Source organism: Panthera tigris, chromosome B2 (assembly GCF_018350195.1).
Source record: "Panthera tigris isolate Pti1 chromosome B2, P.tigris_Pti1_mat1.1, whole genome shotgun sequence".
Classification (NCBI taxonomy): domain Eukaryota; kingdom Metazoa; phylum Chordata; class Mammalia; order Carnivora; family Felidae; genus Panthera; species Panthera tigris.
In genome coordinates this window covers 15,349,701-15,370,009 of record NC_056664.1, presented here as the reverse complement: position 1 = coordinate 15,370,009, position 20,309 = coordinate 15,349,701, and the positions used below count along the sequence as shown (strand labels likewise).

At 52.3% G+C, this 20,309-nt stretch overlaps 1 protein-coding gene across 1 annotated transcript in view; it reads right to left on the bottom strand.

The window, feature by feature from the left end:
* Positions 1–17,997, bottom strand: part of GFOD1 (glucose-fructose oxidoreductase domain containing 1) — a 114,105-nt gene extending 96,108 nt beyond the window's left edge. Inside the window, exon 1 of the mRNA XM_042985702.1 lies at positions 17,463–17,997. Within this exon, the coding sequence (XP_042841636.1) occupies positions 17,463–17,715 (253 nt within the window). The 5' untranslated portion in view covers positions 17,716–17,997. The remainder of the gene's footprint in view (positions 1–17,462) is intronic.
* Between the last annotated feature and the right edge of the window lie 2,312 nt (positions 17,998–20,309).

The window sequence follows — 20,309 nt, the reverse complement described above, 5'->3', positions numbered from 1 at the left end:
CTTTCACAGTGGACACCGTGTCTTGTACATGTCTGACCTCTCCTCACCCCCTCATGGTCCAGAACACTGCCGTACCCTTTGTAGGCACCCAACAAATGGGTGGTGGATACAAATGCTGAACTGGTTTGAAAACTGATACCCAAGCAGGGAACTGTCGGCAGAGGATGGGACTGGCGCAATCCCCCTGGCTTCCCCAGCACCTGGAAGTGACAGGCACGTCTGCCAGTATGGTCTTCACCATGGGGGTGCTGTGGGGGGCTGGAAAGGAGAAGAGCGAGTGTCAGCTGCTCGGTGCACATCCCCCACCCCACCCCCGCCGGAATCACCCCTGCAGGCAGCCTGTGGGTGGCGCCCAGTGGGTCGGATCCGCACCCACACGCAGCCGGGTCTCAGTTCCACAGACAAAACAGCACAGAGGTACCCCTGGGCCTCCCCCCTGCAGGCAGCCTGTGGGTGGCGCCCAGTGGGTCGGATCCGCACCCACACGCAGCCGGGTCTCAGTTCCACAGACAAAACAGCACAGAGGTACCCCTGGGCCTCCCCGCTGCAGGCAGCTGTGGGTGGCGCCCAGTGGGTCGGATCCGCACCCACACGCAGCCGGGTCTCAGTTCCACAGACAAAACAGCACAGAGGTACCCCTGGGCCTCCCCCCTGCAGGCAGCCTGTGGGTGGCGCCCAGTGGGTCGGATCCGCACACACACGCAGCCGGGTCTCAGTTCCACAGACAAAACAGCACAGAGGTACCCCTGGGCCTCCCGGGGAGAGCCAGCCTGCCTGTGTGTCCTAGATGTGAACGGCTGTGCACATGAAGTCAGACAGGCTGCGTCTCCAGGGGCTCTAAACCTGTCCCCCAGGACGCTCTGAGAACAGTGCCATTCGGTGTAAACAAATGTCCCACGTGGGCGGTGCTAGGAGGAGCAGAAGTGTAGACAAACAGAACCATGCGGCACTCTTTTTTTCCCTCCGTGTGTTTGCCTGCTGCTTTTTCCTCTCCTCGGGGGCCCCAGCACTACTGGAAAAGGAAAGCGACGGGGCAGGAGAAAAAAATCGCACTTTCCACCACCCACTTTGGATTATTCACATTCAGGCAGGCGAGGAGAGGGGCCGCGAATGGCCCATTTCGGTAACAAGTCACCTCAAGTCCCCGCTTTGCCCTTGACCTCAGGCAAGCGACATTCTGTGGGGGGCACGGGGCACACGTGTGCTCACGCCCCCTGCCAAGGCACACTCACCTCGCCCTCCACGCTCCAAATAGCTGGAACTTCGAGTCCCGGTGCCCCAAAGCAACGCTCAGGCAAATGGGTATTGCTTTGGGGGCGCCTGAGTGGCTCAGTCAATTAAGAATCTGGCTCTCAGTTTCGGCTCAGCTCATGATTTCACAGTGTGAAATTTGAGCCCCGCATCGGGCTCTGTGCTGACAGTGCAGAGCCTGCTTGGGATTCTCTCTCCCTCCCTCCCTCTCTCTCTCTCTCTCTCTCCCCCCCTCTCTGTCTGCCCCTCCCCTGCTCACTCTCTCTCTGTCTCTCTCTCAAAAATCAATAAATAAAACTTTTTAAAAAATTATTTTTAAATAATGGGTATTGCTTTCCCCCAGAGGGAGGGGGAGAAAATCACAATTATAATTAGAAAAAAGGAATTACCTATTCGATGAGGCTTTGCGCGTTAGCACTTCTTCAGGCTCTCCCCTCGGCTTCAGGGACAGACAGGGGTGCAGAGAGAGGAGGCACGCGGGCAGAACCCCCATCTCCCCTGGTGTGTTGGTGGGAGAAGAGGAAGCAACCTTCCCGTGAAGTCGGGGTTCTCCCCCAAAGCACACCCTCAGGAACTGGCTGCAAGTGTTCTCGGTTCTTGTGGGATCAAGGCACCTGTGACAAGTCCCTGCCCGCTGTGCTTCTCTCCTATGGGCTCCAGATTGGCTGAAAGGAGGGGGACCTCGAGTACCTGTGACGACCCCACGGTGAGGAGGGGTGTCATCCACCTGCTTACCCACTCCCAACATCTAATGGGGATTTTAGGAAACTTTCCACAGCCGGCACATCTCCATCTTGTTAATCATAGAGTCCTTACTGGGGCGCCTGGGAGGCTCAGTTGGTTAAGCGTTCGACTTCAGTTCAGGTCATGATCCCGCGGTTTAAGTTCGAGCCCTGCGTGGGTCTCTGTGCTGACAGCTCAGAGCCTGGAGCCTGCTTCGGATTCTGTGTCTCCTGCTCTCTCTCTGCCCCTCCCCGACTCGTGCTGTGTCTTTCTTAAAAATAGACATTAAAAAAATTAAAAAAAATAATAATAGAGTCCTTACTAATAAATAGAGGAGGTCATGCCCACACCTCAAAGTTCTACGAATTACTCATGAGACCAAATGCACTGTGTAGACTATCGTCCTATTCCTGGGAGAAAAGGAAACACACCCAAAAGTTTGGATTTCTCAAGAATCCGCATCTAGATGAAGCATAAATGAGTGCTACGTTCGCCCCTGAATCCCCAGCCTCGATTCGCGCCATCCGACAGAACGTTTTCTACAATGATAGAAATGTTCTACGCTGCACTGCCCAACATGGAAGCCATCAGCCAGCCACGTGGGACCTTCAAGGACTTGAAATGTGGCTAAGGCAACCGAGGAACTGAGCTGCCTATTTGATTTAGTTTCAATTTATGTACATGTAAATAGCCACTTAAAAAAAAGAGAGAGCTACATACAAGGGTACAGCGAATGGCTAGTACATTTCAAAGCACGGATCTAGACAGTGCCTGGTATATAGCTGGTGCTCAATAAATACCTGCTCAAGGGAAGAGTGAATAGATAGTAAGTAGCTCACTGTAGTAAGTCCTGATAAAGCAGGATTCTCATGTTTATTGAGTATTCACTTTAAACAAATCCCTGATTAGAAATGGGAACACTCTTGCACTGTTGGTGGGAATGCAAACTGGTGCAGCTGCTCTGGAAAACAGTGTGGAAGTTCCTCAAAAAAATTAAAAATAGAACTACCCTATGACCCAGCAATTACACTGCTAGGAATTTACCCAGGGGATACGGGAGTGCTGATGCAGAGGGGCACATGTACCCCAATGTTTACAGCAGCGTGTTCAACAATAGCCAAGTTATGGAAAGAGCCCAAATGACCACCGACTGATGAATGGATAAAGAAGAGGTGGTTTATATACACAATGGAATACTACTTGGCAATGAGAAAGAATGAAATGTTGTCATTTGCAGCAATGTGGATGGAACTGGAAGGTATTATGCTGAGTGAAATAAGTCAGTCAGAGAAGGACAGATATCATATGTTTTCACTCATCTGTGGATCTTGAGAAACTTAACAGAAGACCATGGGGGAGGGGAAGGAAAAAAAAAGAGAGAGAGGGAGCCAAACCATAAGAGACTCCTAAAAACTGAGAATAAACTGAGGGTAGATGGGGGGTGGGAGGGAGGGGAGGGTGGGGGATGGGCATGGAGGAGGGCACCTGCTGGGATGAGCACTGGGTGTTGTAGGTAAGCCAATGTGACAATAAATTATGTTTAAAAACCAACCAACAAACAAATCCCTGATTAAGTCAGCAACCTTCAGAGTTAGGTACTTTGATTAACTCTGTTTTACAGATGAAGAACCAGAGGCTCAGAAGAGTTAAGTAGAGGGTCCGCGGCCACTCAGAGCGTGGCAAAACCAGGACTTAAGCCCAAGCAGAGTGACAGGCAGCCTCTTCAAACTGGTCAACTTCACCCATGATAGAACAAGCATTCAGTGCCTCACTTTACTTTCTACAGGTTAACAGAAGATTCAACAGGCAACTCCTCCTTTTGAAATAAAGCAACAGAGATACAATGTGTCATACAGTGGGGGGTGGGGGGTTTAAAAGCCCAGCCAGTGCACTCAGCTAGCAAGGCTCGGTTGACTGACTACCGGACCCCGGGGCAAGAACTAACTACCGATCCCCCCCACTGTGGCCTTTCCCTAAAACCATCTCCCCCAACAGGGGCGCCTGGGTGGCTCAGTCAGTTAAGCATCCAACTCCGGCTCAGGTCACGATGTCGCGGTTCGTGAGTTTGAGCCCTGCGTCGGGCTCTGTGCTGACAGCTCGGAGCCTGGAGCCCGCTTCGGATTCTGTGTCTCCCTCCCTTTCTAACCCTCCCCTGCTCACACTCTGCTCTCAAAAGCTGAATAACATTAGAAAAACATTATTTTCCTGAGGTTGACATGTGCGTCTACATATCATGCCCGGAGTGTTCTTCTCCAAGGAGATTCCTTCATCCTTTCTCTTGTGGTGCATCACAGCCCCACCCCAGCACTGACCCCTGTACCAAAAGGGGTTCCCCTGTATCACACAGGGACACGCACAGACCCAGAAACTGAGCAGGCTCCCCCTGTCCTCACCGGACCCCACTCTCCACCAGAGCATGGCCCCCAACCCCATCACACAGCCAGCTTCTGTCTTTACAAGGTCTCTTGCTGAGGGGCGCCTGGGTGGCTCAGTCAGTTAAGCATCCAACTTCGGCTCAGGTCATGATCTCACGGTTCGTGGGTTCGAGCCCCGCATCGGGCTCTGTACTGACAGCTCAGAGCCCGGAGCCTGCTTCGGATTCTGTGTCTCCCTCTCTCTCTGCCCCTCCCCCACTCGCACGCTGTCTCCCGGTCTCAAAAATAAATAAACATTAAAAAAAAAATTTTTAACAAGGTCTCTCGCTGAATGGATTTTTACAGCTCTTTTCACACCCCATGAGGCCGCCATTGTGTTCCTCTCGAGGGGGTTCTTTCCAATGATCCTGCAAGCTGTTCCCTTTGCCTACCCCAGAGCTGTGTCATCTGTGACTGTCACTGTTTGGAATTCAGGGGAGAGAAAGATATAAGTGGAACTTCCTGCTGATGTGGCGGGGGGGGGGGGGGGGGGGGGGGGGGGGAGGGGGGCAGTCAATTTGCCGGCAAAGAAGAATTTTTTTAATTCTAGACGAGAACAATTTTTTTTTTTGTTTTGGACATTTTTTTAAATTTAATTTTTTTAATGTTAATTTATCTTTGAGAGAGAGCACAAGGGGGAGAGGGGCAGAGAGAGAGGAAGACACAGAATCCGAAGCAGGCTCCAGGCTCCAAGCTGTCAGCACAGAGCCCAACACCGGGCTCGAACCCAAGAACCATGAGATCATGACCTGAGCCAAAGTTGGATGCTTAACGGACTGAGCCACCCAAGAGCCAGTGGGTAGCCACCCAGGAGCCAGTAAATTTTGGACATACTTAAACTACTCTTTGTCCTAAGTGGTCAGTCATACGAAACACAATTTTCCTCAGAGTGTTGTCCCAGAACCAGATGGTTCCTTGAAAAGGATTTTACTTCATAAAACCTTCTGTATCTTCCTTTTCAATTATTTAAATCCTACCCCCTCTTCTGGGTCCATAGAAGCCCCACCTCCTCCAGAAGGTCTTCCTGGACCCTCTCAGCTCTCAGAATTCCTCTTTCCTCAGCTTTCAGGCAGCATCCGTTATCGGCAGGGCCACCTCCCTTGGGACCCAGGCTGCCTGAGGAGAAGGGCCCTGGGGACCAGCGTGGCCTGTCGTCACAGGCCCTGTTCATTTCCCTCTCTAACCTCAAACCCGAGTTCCCCACTCAGCAAAACCAAAGCTCGGCAGTGAACATTATCCAGCCTCTAGATCCAGCCCTTCTAGAAGAGAGCACAGCAGTAATTCAGCAGCTGTTAGAGGACGCTCCTTCCAGTCTCTCTCTGCTCTAAGTCTTTTATTCACACACATAGCACCTTTTGTGGGGGGGATTCTCTGGGTTTTTTCTCTGCTTTTTCTCCTTCGCATTAGTACCCTTTGCGGATTGGCACTGGGGAGCTACCCAGGTGGCTGACCCTTAACCCAACACTGACATTTAGGGGGTTATTCAGTTGCCTCAAGCAAACACTTCCCGGCCTCACAGTATCACAATTCACTCTACTTCATGATATGTGTTATTGCATTGTTGCGTGTTTGCGTATGCTTCTCTTCGGTCAAGAGCAAAGACCGTATCTTACCATCTGAGGCACGGCTGGTGGGCTGGTGACAGCTAACAGAGTGCTATAGGCATCCAAAGACATTTATTAAAGAGAAATGAATGAAGAAGAGAAACATTCTGCAGACACTGGGCAGAATAAGCGACTGAAGGATCCTGGGCCCCCTCAGATCACCTTCAAATTGGAAATCTGAACGTTCAGCGCAGGCGAGCCTGGGCGGTTCAGTAGGTTAAGCGTCCGACTCTTGATTTCGAGTCAGGTCATGATCTCATGGTTCGTGGGATCCAGCCCCGTGTTGGGCTCTGTGCTGACAGCGTGGAGCCTGCTTGGGATTCTCTCTCTGCTCCTCCCCCATTCATGTGTGCATGAGCGTGCACTCTCTCTCTCTCTCAAAATAAACATTTAAAAAATTTTTTTTAATGTTTGTTTTTTTTTTTTAATTTATTTTTGAAGGAGAGAGACAGAGCACGAGCAGGGGAGGAGCAGAGAGAGAGTGAGACACAGAATCCGAAGCAGGCTCCAGGCTCCGAGCCGTCAGCACAGAGCCCGACGCGGGGCTCGAACCCATGAACTGTGAGATCATGACCCGAGCCCAAGTCGGACGCTTAACTGACGGAGCCACCCGGGTGCCCCTCAAAATAAACACTTAAAAAAAAAAAGGATTTTCAGCACATTATCAGGGCCTGGGGCAATGCTGGTGCCCCAGACATCAGCATCCGCTCACATGGCTGTCTTGCTTTTCTAAATAATGAACCATTTCCATGAATATCTGGCAAAGCTCATCTTAATTAGGTTGGAGAATTAGTTCAGCTGCATCTAGTTCCAAAATCAAGAAGAAAGGAAAGTATTCAAAAACGAAAAAATCTACCCCTAACTGAACAACACAACAAGATCCCAAAACCAATGCTTACAACTCAACAGTAAGAAGAAAATTCAATGTAAAACTGCTCAAGAAATCTGAAGATACATGAGTGGCTAATAAGCACACAAGAAGTTGCTCCACATCAATAGTCACTAGGGAAATGCGAATCAAAGTCATAATGCAATAGCTCTATGCACTATCATGGTTGTCCTCAAAAAGGCTGACAATACCAAGTGTTGGTGCTGGTGTAGAGGAATTAGAATATCCCTACATAGCTGGTGGGAATACAGAATAGTACATACGAGGCAAATATATACATAGCATACAACCCAGCAATTTCGCTCTTAGATATGTATCCAAGAGAAGTGAAAAAAGCCTGGGTCTACAAAAGACTTGCATGCAAATGTTCAAAGCAGCATTATTGATAATCGCTAAAAACTGGGGGCGCCTGGGTGGCTCAGGCAGTTAAGCGTCTGACTCTTCTTTTCAGATCAGGTCACGATCACGAGGTTGGTGAGTTCAAACCCCGCATCGCATTGGGCTCTGCACTGACCGTGCAGAACCTGCTTGGGACTCTCTCCCTCTCCCCTCTCTCTCCCCCTCCCCAGCTCTTGCTCTCCCTCACAATAAATAAACTTTAAAAAAAAAAAATAGCTAAAAACTGGAAGCAGTACAAACATCCATCAGAGGGTGAATGGATGAACAAAATGTGGTATTTTACTCGAAGGTTACTAGGCAATAAGAAAAAGGAATGAATGTCTGATAGACGCAACGATGCAGATGAACATCAAAAAACATGCTAAGGGAAATAAGTCAGACACCAAAGACTACATACTACAGGACTTCATTTATGTGAAATTTCTAGAAGAAGCCAAATGACAGAGACAAAGCGTATCCCGGGTTGCCAGGGGGTTGGGGTGGGAATGGGGGCCAGCCGCAGACAGGCAGGAGGAAACGTGTGGGGATGTTGGAAGCGTTCTAAAATTTTTTGCACAATGGTATACGCTTACTAGAAATCATTGGCTCTCAATGGGTAACTCTTGTGATACATAAAGCTTATCTCAATAAAGCTATTTAAAAAAAGCAATGCGAAAGCTACATACCCATTTCACTGGGGCTTCAACACTCTACAGTTTCAGTTTATGGGCGTCATGCTAATTGAAAGAGCCTCTCAGTACCATGAAAGCCGTTGCAGTTGGAAATCAGAAATTTTAAAACAATTCCTATCATTGTAAAGTTTTTTTTTTTCCTGCACTTTTTAATGCTCACGGGGCATTAACAATTCTCAAGGAAAGTTTAAACTCCAGGGCGTCCTAAGCTTGCTTAAACCTGAGAAGCCAGCTTCCCCAAAGCCTGGATGACAGAGGTAGAACTGGTCAGGGTCCCTGCGGCTCTCAGCATCGAGCGTTCTAAAGCCTTCCCGCCCCGCCTTGTCGGAGTCTAAACCAAAAAGATCTTTTGCCTTCAAAGTCTTCCCGTTCTAGAGGACAAAGCTCAGACAGTGCTCTCCTCGGGGCCCACACTCACCGGCTGAACTCAATGGAACAGCTTCAGCACCAAGGAGTCTTGCCAGATCCACACTTGGGTGACATCGCCCAGCTCACCTGGCCAGGTGGACTGGATCCAGGCAAAATGTGTGTTCATCAGAGGGCTCCAGAGAAACAGAACCAATACGGGGTGGGCGGGTAGATGGGGGGGGGGGAGGAGACAGGGAGAAGGGAAGGGGGGAAGGATGTGGGGAAAGTGAGGGGGAAGAGTGGGCGAGAAGGGAGGGAATGGAAGAGGACGGAGGGACTACGGGTCGGGGAGTGAGCGCAAGGCAGGTTTATGTTTAAGGAACTGGTTCATGCAATTATGGGGACCGGCAGGTCCCCAATTTGCAGGGCAGACTAGCAGGCTGGAGGCCTAGGGAAGAGTTTTGCAGCGTGAAGGCAGTCTGAAGGTAGAAATTTCTCTTCCCCAGGAAGCTTTATCCTTTTCCTGACTCCTTGGAGGCCCTACGCTCACCACAGTCCGCCTCTGGCACGTGCCAAGCAGAAGGTGCTCGGCCATCAAACCCCATGGAGCCGGTCAAGTTTATCCATTCTCCCATCACATATTTTACAAACACACACTCCCTGAACTTAATACTAATGACGACAAGGTTGGCATTGGGTCGTCACACACGTGTTTCTTCTGTCTGCTGTTTTACTGCAGTTATTGTAAAAGCGGCAAGTGCTGAGCGTGTGTTTCAGCAACGTGGCTAAAGAACCCACGGTATCCAGAAACGTCTACGTTTGTAAAACCTTCACCCAAGTGTGTGTTCTTAGAATTAGCACCTTGAGGGAGTGGGGCCCAGCTCGGGACGCCCGCTTGTCGTCCCTCCACCCCCCCCCCACTTCCCTGCAGTAGAGGGTCCCCCACGGCATTTCGTGATGCGTCCCCCATGTTACAAGATAACCTCCAAAAAGACCGGGCCAAGGGAAAGCATTAGACACAAGCGGGGACAAGGGGAAGTGGGGACCGGTGATAACTGCATTTGGGAGTCCTGGCCACCATTTTTGGTGTTCTGCCCACCACATGGATGCAGGAAGGCAGAGAAAGGTGGTTTAAAGCAGGACAGGCGATGAGGCCAACACGTGGAGAGAAGCAGAGCACAAAAACGATAAAATTCCAGGAGTTCATAGTTGCCAGGCGCCTCCTGAGACCTGAGCTATGCCCCTGCCCCTGAGTTCCGTGGAGGAACCGGCATCCTTCTCGCAGGGGATGATGAATCTCCACAGGTGTGGTGAGTTCCTGGGAACACCATCAGCACCTTCTAGATCATGCATCTGTGAAGCAAGTACTGTATTCTCAGCAAATCCCACATGTGAAGCTTGGCTTATGCACGTTTCCTCTAAAAGAGGACAATAATAACTTTCAACTGTATTTTCCGAATCTAGCAGGAGGGAATCACCTCTCTGAAAAATATGATAAACAAATCTTCAAAAGTACCACTGGTCGGGGGTGCCTGGGTGGCTCAGTTGAGCGTCTGACTCCTGATTTCAGCTCAGGTCGTGATCCCAGGGTCGTGGGCTCAAGCTCCGCGTCGGGCTCTGTACTGAGCGTGGAGCCTGCCTGGGATTCTCTCTCGCTTTCCCTCTGCCCCTCTCCCCTGTTTGTGCTCCTGCTCTCTCATATTAAAAACAAACGAACAGGGGCGCCTGGGTGGCGCAGTCGGTTGAGCGTCCGACTTCAGCCAGGTCACGATCTCGCGGTCCGGTCCGTGAGTTCGAGCCCCGCATCAGGCTCTGGGCTGATGGCTCGGAGCCTGGAGCCTGTTTCCGATTCTGTGTCTCCCTCTCTATCTGCCCCTCCCCCGTTCATGCTCTGTCTCTCTCTGTCCCAAAAATAAATAAAAAAACGTTGAAAAAAAAAATTAAAAAAAAACAAACGAACAAAAAAATTAAGTACCATTTGGAATAGGTTGAAGAATTGATCACATCAACAAGAAATAGAATAACATTTATTGAGTTTAGGCAGATAGCGGGTGGGGGGCGTGGGCTCTTTACACACCCCCTCTCATTTTGTCACACCAACCTTGTATGCTTTTTTTTTTTAATTTATTTGAGAGAGAGAGAGAGAGAGAGAGAGAAAGTGAGAGAGAGTCGGGGAGGGGCAGAGAGAGAGAGGGAGACACAGAATCTGAAGCAGGCTCCACACCCGACGTGGGGCTCGATCTCATGACCATGAGATCATGACCTGAGCTGAAATCAAGGGTTGGACGCTTATCCCACGGAGCCACTCAGGCGCCCCCATAATACCTTTAAATCCATCTTGTTGCCCAGAAACCTGAGGCTCGACAAGGATGGTTATACACTTGTGACCTGCCAACCTACCCTATCACCAGTTCTGCGAATCACAATGTTGTCTACAATGACAGGCCACGACGGCCCTCAATCAAAATATGTAACTAATTGCCTGTGTATTTCCTCCTTGGTGAAACCTTTAAAACAAGCTATTTACTTCCACCATTTTTTTTTTTTTTTTTTTTTATTCCTCCCTAGTTTCAGCATCAAAATGTCCAGTTTCTTCCTTTGGCTTTTTCTCATTTCCGTTTAATCTTCTGCAGAATCGTACATTTTTAAAGCCAGATATCATCAGCAAAATAATCACTCAACTGCACCTAATTTCAGTTAGATGGATTGGGATTGGTGAACCTTGACTTTTCCTAACAGTACAGAGTCATTTCTGCCATGGTTAGACATAACGCCCCAAGGCGTCCTCGACCCTACAACAAACCCATAGACCCAAACCACCGCACTCAGTGCTGAGCAGGCAGAAACTCAAGAGAGAAGAGCACATTGCCTTTTCCACCCTGTGTTCGGAGAGGAAAACATCCCGAAGCGACTTCGAGGGGGGAGCTAGAAATGCGGGGTTTGCTGGGATTTCAGAATGATGACCTCCACGTGCAAAAATGATGTCTGATTATCTACAGCCGTAGCTCCGCGCGTGTGGCCATGACGACCATCCCCGTTTTCTGTCCCGGCAGCCCTTGTCCGCCTTGAGCAATTGCAGACACTATGACGCAGGGGTGGCAAAGGGCATGGAGCTGAGGACGCCAAACAAGTCTGGGCAAGATCCACGTGCAGCACCATCAAAGCTCAGAGAAACTCCACAACCTTCGTCACCATCCCAAAGGAGCCTCCCATCCCGCGGAGAGGCTTCCCCCAGCTCCAGAAACTGGGGCAGGGACCAGGAAAACAGAGGTCGTCGTGTTACACACAAAGGCACCAGATACTTTAACACCGTTCCCCCCACCCCCCCCAACCCGCTCACCAGTTTAATTATTCACGGTGAGGTTGGTCTTGTTTTCCCAGAGGCACAGAGCCATCACATCTCTGTGTCCGGCTGTCCCAGCATCCACACCACCCGGCGGAGGGAGGCGGGGCTGGATAGAAACTCTGAATCTTGGGTCCCACCCTGGAATCTGCCTTTTGACAAGGGCTCCAGGCGGTGAGACCGCGTGTGAGTTTCTGGGAGACAGAAACTGGGCTACTGCGTGCAGGGCAAAGCGTGGTTTACTGATGGACCCATCCTCTTTGTAACCTTTTGCCTTCCCCAAGCATCCATTCATTCATTAAAAAGGCATTCATTTGTCATTTAGCAAATATTTACAGGGTGCCTAGTAGGTGACTCAGCGCCTGGCACTGTCTAGGGGAGATAAGGCCACCCCGGAGAGCAAAGCAGTCGCAGGCTCTACCTCAAAGAACTTTCTTTCCACATGGGGAGATAAATACCAAATAAGAGAACTAGCAAGGGAAAGAGGTCATACGAACAGCAACAGCGCTACAAAGAACATAAAGAGGGTGCAGAGGGAGAACTGAGAAGTGGGGGAAAGAACTTTTTGTTGGAAGAGGAGGATCAGAAAGGCCTCTCTCTTGACATAACATCGGAGCTGAAACGTGAAGTCAGAACGAGCTAGCCATTCAGAGGAGTGAGGGAGAACCTTCCAGGCAGAGGGAAAAGCCAGTTTGCAAAGGCCCAGAGTCAGGAAAGAGGCTGGTGTGTTTGAGCAAAACGGCCCAAGGTGCTGGAGGGTAGTGAGCCGGGGAGAGTGGACAGTCACCAAGGAGGTGACAGGGATTACTAGGCAGGGCCACTCAGGCCAAGAAAGCTGAATGATACCCCAAGTGCCATAGGAGATAGCACTGAGAGATTCTGAGCAGGGAATGACACAGTGCCATCTATATATATAGACAGATAGGTGGCACTCGCCTATCGTATAGAGACTAGACTGGATAAGGAACAAGAGTGGACCTAGGGAGCCAGCGTGTGGCTCATTGCATACTCCAGGTGCAGCAGGGCAAGTTGGAGACAGGTTTTGACTGACCCCAAAGGCTGGCTGGGAGCTTGTGCTGATCTGGACCCAAAAGGTGAGTGAGACCATCCCGGCGAGGAGGGGCAGGCTGGAACCTAGTTCAGAAGCCTTCAGGCACCTGGCAGGCAAGGAGCTTGCAGAGAGAGAGGCACACGAGGAAATGGACAAACAGCAGTGTCATTTTGGGCGCCGGTTAATTTGGCAACATCTTTGTTAAAGGAAATGAGCACATACTTTTTGACCAGCCGCTGGCATATTTGTCCTACAAGCACGTTCGTGGATGCGCAAAATGACACAGGTTCTAGGTTGTTCACTATGTGTTTGTATAAGCAAAAGATTGGGAATAACCCGAATGCTCAGTAATAGGGAACTGTTAAATAAATGTTGATTTATCCATATGATGAAATACTATGCAGCCAAAAATAGGAAAAAGGATACTTTCAGATGGTTTTTATATACATATATATGAATATGTACGTGTGTGTATCTTTTCAAGATTAACATTGTTGCATGACAAAAGTATATTAACAGTACGTATGGTATGGAACGTTACCAGCTACGTAAAAAAGGTTTTAGAATTTTTCACCCACATGTTTGCCACTACATACCCAGCCAGATCTTCAAAACTGGTAAGAGTGATTGCCTCCAGTTTGCTGCGATGCACTACGATCAGTTTGGGGAAAGATGGGGGGCATGTGGTGCTGAGACCACCGCAGGGTACATGAGGGGTGAGAGGGAGAAAGGGGGAGGCTTCCGGGAGGAGGTAACCCAAGGGCAGACTCTTCCAGGATGAACAGGCAACCCTCACAAGGCAGGTGTTCCAGACAGAGGCATGGACATATAATCAAACAGGGGTCCATTCAAGGGCACACTAGTAGTTTGGGGTTTAGCTAAAGCTCATGGGGTTCCAGAATAGCCAGCAGGATATGAGCCCGGGCAGGCTCACCCGAGGCCAGCTCTTGCCCGACATGCCAAGCACTTGGGACTCTTCCTAGAAGTGACGCAAGGGGGGCACAGTGACATGACCGAGTGTAAAGTTCTTCAAGGAAATTCTGGCAGCAGCGTGGACAATGGAGGCAGCGGTGAGGAGGGGCAGGCTGGAACCTAATTCAGAAGCCCAGGTACGGAGCCAGTTCCTTCTCTGGAGGAAGCAATGATAGCGAAAAAGGAACAGATATAAGAGGGAACTAATTCCATGGATGGGAGAAACAGGAATAAAGGATAATTCTACAGTCTCACCCGAGCTACCACGATCTGAGAAAAGGAACTGAGGCAAAGAAGCAAGGTTAGGGGATGGAAGGGGGAAGAAAGGACTCCAGGGAGGCAGAATGGTGGTGTTCAAATCCCCAGCAGTATTCCCTTGAGCAATTCCACTCGGGTCTCTGGATTTTAGTTGCCTCACTTGTACAATGGGCACCACATCTATCTCAGAGGACCATTCTCATCATGAAATGAAACGTTTTCCATACTGCACCTACCATATTGCCCGGCACAGGGTAGGTATTTAATAAGGGGCAGCCCTGGGCACTGGAGAAACTGTACAAAAGAATGGCAGGAAAGTCTCTACAACAGAGAAATGCCTAGTTCACCAAAGCAGGGATTTCAAGGGAATTTTTAGAAATTAAAGGAGGATGTATGTGATTCTATTTTTTTAAGGTTATTTATTTTGAGAGGGAGAGGGAGAGGGAGAGGGAGAGGGAGAGGGAGAGGGAGAGGGAGAGGGAGAGGGAGAGGGAGAGGGAGAGGGAGAGGGAGAGGGAGAGGGAGAGAGGGAGGGAGAGAGGGAGAGGGAGAGGGAGAGAGAGAGAGAGAGAGAGAGAGAGAGAGAGAGAGAGAGAGACACAGAGAGAATCCCAAGCAGGCTCACACTGTCAGTGCAGAGCCCGATGCAGAACTCGAACTCACAAACCCTGAGATCACGACCTGAGCCAAAACCAAGAGTCAGACACTTAACCGACTGAGCCACCCAAGTGCCCCTGTGATTCTACTGATTCCAAGTGTCATTCCTCGATGGTCCCCAGACCAAACCCTTACCTTGACAGGCCTGAGACCAGTTATGAGTATGGATAGACGGCCACAGACCACTGGCCACTGCTGGGCCAGCAACTCAAAGCCCTAGCCTTTGCCAAAGAAGGCCAATTCACTAGGACCCGTCAAAACCGGCTTGTTTCTTTTTTTTTAACGTTTTTTTGTTTTTTGTTTTTTGTTTTTATTTTTGAGACAGGGAGAGACAGAGCATGAACAGGGGAGGGTCAGAGAAAGAGGGAGACACAGAATCTGAAACAGGCTCCAGGCTCTGTGCTGTCAGCACAGAGCCCGACGCGGGGCTCGAACCCACGGACCGCGAGATCATGACCTGAGCCGAAGGCGGCCGCTCAACCGACTGAGCCACCCAGGCGCCCCAAAACCGGCTTGTTTCAATTCCGGGCAAACTCTAGCATCTATAAACCCCAACGGCCAAACCAGGCCTCTAACTGTCTGGGGTGTTTCACTTCCTGTGTTGTATGTGCTGAACCTCTAACCATGACAGCAAAGTATACCAAGATGACCACCGGGCTGCATATTTGCAGGTCCATCGTCCACGGGAGTGGCCTGGGGATTTTCCAGGAGAGACGATGTGGGGCATGAGACCAACATCCGGCCACATCTAAAGTCGATGCCCCCCTTCATTTTCGATAATCACAACCTATCTCAAGTTACCTGCAAAATCAGGAGTTAAAAAAAGAAAAAAAGCTCAAAACTTCCTACAAAACATATACACAAAACCCTATTCCTTAGTCATGCTTATTAAACTAAGTCTGTTTCCGAAGCCTCTTTGCTTGGCTTTGAAGAGGTAACTCATGTTAGTCTTGTCAAGGGAAAAAAGAAGTCACGGGGATTATTGCAAATAAGAACAGAAGTATCCAGAAATGTATAAGGTGCACCCCTCCTCTCCGACCAAATGCTCTTTGGGCTGAAGTACAAGAGTTGGTCAGGAAACAGGGACATCCTTGTCCCCCAAATTGCCACTCTCCTGGTGATACGCCTTAGGGGTGCTGACCGACAGGGCTGCGTTGCCATAGTGGGGAGAAGCGATGTTACAAGGTCTGTCTGATATGACCAGGCATAAGCTCTTCAGTAGAAACCTGGTGGATACCAACTGTCCTAATAGGTTCAGGCCACAGGAGGGTTATGACCTATTTGACAACGCACAGACCCACTGTAAGCACAGAGGTCAGCTATCCCACATATATGACACCAGACAGAAAAGAGAGCCCAGAACCCAAGGACATTCAATTCAAGGCCAAAGAAAAATAAACAAAGGTCAGAAACCTAATCAAATTGACATGAAAACGGACAGGCTTGGGCAGCCTCCTCAGGAATTCAATCAGATGTCCCGTCTGAGTCCAGAGCAGAATGGCCTAATTTTTTAAAAAAAAAAATGGTTTTCTAGGAAGAAAGAGTTCTACCTTCCGGTCATAGGTCTCTGCAGTTAATTAAAATATACGTACATTTCATCTACCCTTAATCCGCGCCCATTAAAACGTAAAAATAAAACAGGCCTTCCCAGATTACATAAATTACCATGGACTTCTGGGTACTGTCCCTGCCCTTCCCTTGAAACACTTCTTTAATGTTGCGTCCTGGGCCATAAGCTTGGTCTCTTTCCTCATCAATAAAAATTCCAACTTTCAAGGGCCGGCGGTACACTTTCTGGGCGGGTTCCAGAGGCAGGGATACTGCTGGGATCGTCTTAGGTACGTGTGAGGACTGCCAGTGGACAAAATTACGCTTCTTTTTCCCCTGGGCACGGCAAAGCTGCGGCTGCTCTGTGCTCGGAGATTGTTCAGACTGCCTGGGTTATACAGGTGGGGGGACCGGATGGCCAGGGGCGGTGAGCCCGTTCCCAGCCTCCCTGCCCACGTCAGACCTGGGAACTTTCCCCACGGTTATTAAGGAGGGACTAGTACATGCTCCCACGTGAAAGGGGCTGCGCGGGGCCTTTTCCCACACAAAGCACCCATGCCTCTGGAACGGATGCGTTCGTCCCCTAAAAATTCAAGACCTATCATTCCAAACCCACGCAGAAGGCAGCTCCTGAGCTGCCACGCTCGACACTTAAATCCCCCTGGTTTTATCAAACCGGTCGTCACTAACCCACGACCTCCTGGAAGACGTCCCCATAAATCCCTCTCCCCCCGCCCCATCTAACCACTCCCGCCGTCCTCGCTTACAGCCAAGACTTAGTAATTCCAGCTGATCGTCAAATTCTAACCTCACACCAAACTAACAGCAGAAAGAAGCAAGCTGGCCGGGCAGGACGTCACAGCTGCTCCGGATCAGGCAGTCTCCCGCCCTCAGGAAAACCAGACACACGTGTGGGGCCCTCGTTTCGGGTGTTCCCGGGCGCGCACTCGCCTCTCCCAGGCGCGCACCCACGCACACACTCCGGGCACTACAGACACAGCTGGGGACTGAGTTTCCTCTCCCTCCGAGCAGCCCATGCCCAGTCCTCGGCATCCGATCCGCCTGGTCGACATCCCGGGAACACACGCCTCCTCCAGCCTCCGCGCCACACACGTGGGAAGGCGCGTCCAGGTGGTGCCAGAAGGGAGGAGAGAAGCGCAGAGGCTGGGAAGGCCGGGGATGAGGAAGGAGGGAGCTCCGAGTGGCCTGTGGCATCTCAGGTCCCCGGGCCGGCGTAGATGCCTCCTAAGCCTCGGGGATGAAGAGGGGGCGAGAGCAGAAGAGCAGCAGGGAAGGAAGGAAGGCTGCAGGGGAGGGGGGAGGGGGTCGCTCACCCAGGGTTTTGACAGCGATCTGCCTGGTGAGGGGCGGCGGCAGGTTGATGCACACCAAGTCCACGTCCTGATGCAGCAGCACCTCGTCAATGCGGCTGGTGTAGAAGGGGACGCTCATCTCCTTGGCCAGCTCCTCCGCTTCCTCCTGCGTGCGGCCCCACAGCGCCTTCACCGCGAAGCCCTCGTCTTTCAGCAGCGGGATGATGACACGGGCCGTGAGGCTGGTGCCGAACACGCCCACCCCGGGAAGCATGGCTGCTCCGGTCCGCCGGGTTCTGCTTCAGCTCAGATCTCCAGTCCCACAGGCTCACACACCCCCGTGTAGCCAGTCCTGCGCCCGGCTCGCCGCGGTGCGCCAGCAGCCCGTGCACCGGGCAAGGCGCCCGGGTGCCGAGAGCGCACCGAGCTGCAGGCGGAGCAGGCTCGGGGCGCCTCAGTGCGGCGTCTGCTGCAGTGTCCGCCACGCGGGGCTCCCGTCCCTCCCGGGGGCGGCGGCAGGGACCCCCCCGGGGCGCCCGAGGCCCCGAAGCCCCGCGGAGCCCCGGCTCAGGCAGCGCCCCCGCCGCAGCGCCGGCCGGCTCCGCGAGCCCCGCCGAGGCCGCCCCATGGCCGGCTCATCCCCGCGCCCGCGCCGCCGCAGCCCGGGACCCGCTCTCTCCCGCGTGCTTTCCGCAGCCGGCGAGTCGCACACCCTGCCCGAGCACGGACCGGCGCGGCTGCGGGGTCCCCCTCTCTCCCCCGCCCTCGGCTCCGAATGAAATAATCCAGCGGCCACCAGGAGGCCGGCTAAGCGCGCGGCTCGCAGGGCGCCGGACGCGGATCTCGAGCTGCAGCGCGGCGCCGACGGCCACGACCCGGCGCCAGCCTTCTCATTCTGCTGCCATGTTCGCTCGCAGCGCGGCTCGGGCGGCCTCGGCCCCAGGCCGGCTCGGGCTCCGGGATCCCGCGGGGACGAGGGCGGAGTTGGGGAGTTTGGCTGTCAGCAGCCGGGTGTCGCCGCGCCGCCCCCGCCGCAGCGCCGCGCGCCATTGGCCGCCGCGCGCCGCCCCCGCCCCCGCCGCCCCGGGCTCCCGGAGCGCGCCGCGCGGGGCCCAGGAACCCAGCCCGGCTCCTCCCCCGCCCCGCCCCGCCCCGCCCCGCCCCGCCCCGCCCCGCGCGCCTCGGGCCCCTTCGCCGCTTCCCTTTCTTCGCCCTCACCTCCTCCCTCCCTCCTCGCCTCTTCCCAAACCCCGCCCCAAGCGGGCCAATAAATCCACCGGCGCGGGCGCGCCCTGATGGGCTAGGCGTGCGTCCCTGGGAGGAGGAGCGCGGGGGACCCAGCGAGATGTGAGCGACGGAGCGGGAGCGAAGCCTATATGCCCAGAACACACTAGGGAAGCTTTCCAGGCATTCTCTCTGAATCCTCGCGCTAACCTTAAGGTTATTGGAAACCCACTTAACTGGTGATGTAATTGAGTCCTGGGAAGGGTAAGTGACTCGCGCAAGGTCACACAATAGGTGAGCAGCGGGCCTGCCATTGGAATCCAGGCTAGGCTCCAGAGTTTGGGCTGCGGGCTGGAGAGTTCTCTCTCCTTCTAAGAGGTCTCGCTCCAGTCGCGCGCCACCCCTGCCGCCGCACGCGCAAGGTCCTGTAGCCTTCCTCCTCCCAGTCGTCTTAACAAAAGCTCTGCTTTCCCCCGCGAGGCCAGCCCCTGCTATGTGAGGGGTCCCCGGAGTGGCTGCGGCACGTGTGTCCACGTCTGGGTTCCGAGAAGAAGAGGACGCCCTGGCCAGAAGCTAGGCCAGTTGCTTGGCTTCGAGCTTTGGCTTCTTTGGCAGCTTCCCGTGGCCTCCACTCGCTGGTCTCTCCCCCACCCTCACCCTCTGCTCCTTTGGAGGAAGGGGGGCCGGCTAAAGTTGGCTCTGCGTCCCTGGAGCCCAGGGAATACTGTGCCTGTCTGGTTTCCCATATCCTCCACACGGATCACACTGGCATGTGTGTAGTAAGCACTCATTAAACATTTGCTAAACAAATGAATGAATATTCACCGAATGTCCGCTGCGTGTCCACTTGGTGCTGGGATGCGTGACCCAAAGCTGAAAGGGACCTGGCTTCTAGCTCCAAGTCTCTTGAGAGGTCAGGGGTCCTGTTCCTCTCTTGTCTTCAGCACTCAGCTCAATGTGGCACACGGTCTGCTTCAACGCAGGAGCGGAAAACGTGATACTTGCAAGCGTTTGAAGCAACTTGTAACAATCAGGCGGGCAACTTGTGGCAATCCGGCAGGCGCGTGGAGAGAGCAGGATACCAGAAAAGCTCGTGTGTTGCAATGAGGGGGGAGGTGGCTGACCTCAGGGCGTTAGAAGAAAGGCACAGAGGACACTGAGTGCTCTGAGTGGCTGCCAACGGCCTGGGAAGGTCTGAGACAAAAGGAGTATTGCCATCAGTACTGACAGGCTGCTTTTGAGCAGAGGTTTTGTAAGAACCAAGGCAGGAACGCCTACCAGAGTAAGGGGTGCAGGCAATGGGGTCAGACACGAGGCACCATCTCGGCACACAAGAGGCCAGGTCATAGGTCAGGGTTGGCAACGGCTCATCCAGAGCAGGGGGGTGTGGAGCTTGGCATGGGGGTTGGAAGCAGAGACAGAGCACCTGGGGTTGACTCTTGGTTCTGCCATTTACCAGCCATGGGGCCTTAAGCGGATTACTCTATCTTTTGGTGCCACGGTTACGTTCCGTGTGTTAAATCGGGGTAACAATGGCATATACAAAGAGTTTTGGAGGATTATCAAATCCTTAGAATAGTGCCTGGCACATAGTAAGCTCTAGATAAACGTTAAATACATATGGTAAATAAACATGGAGAGGGG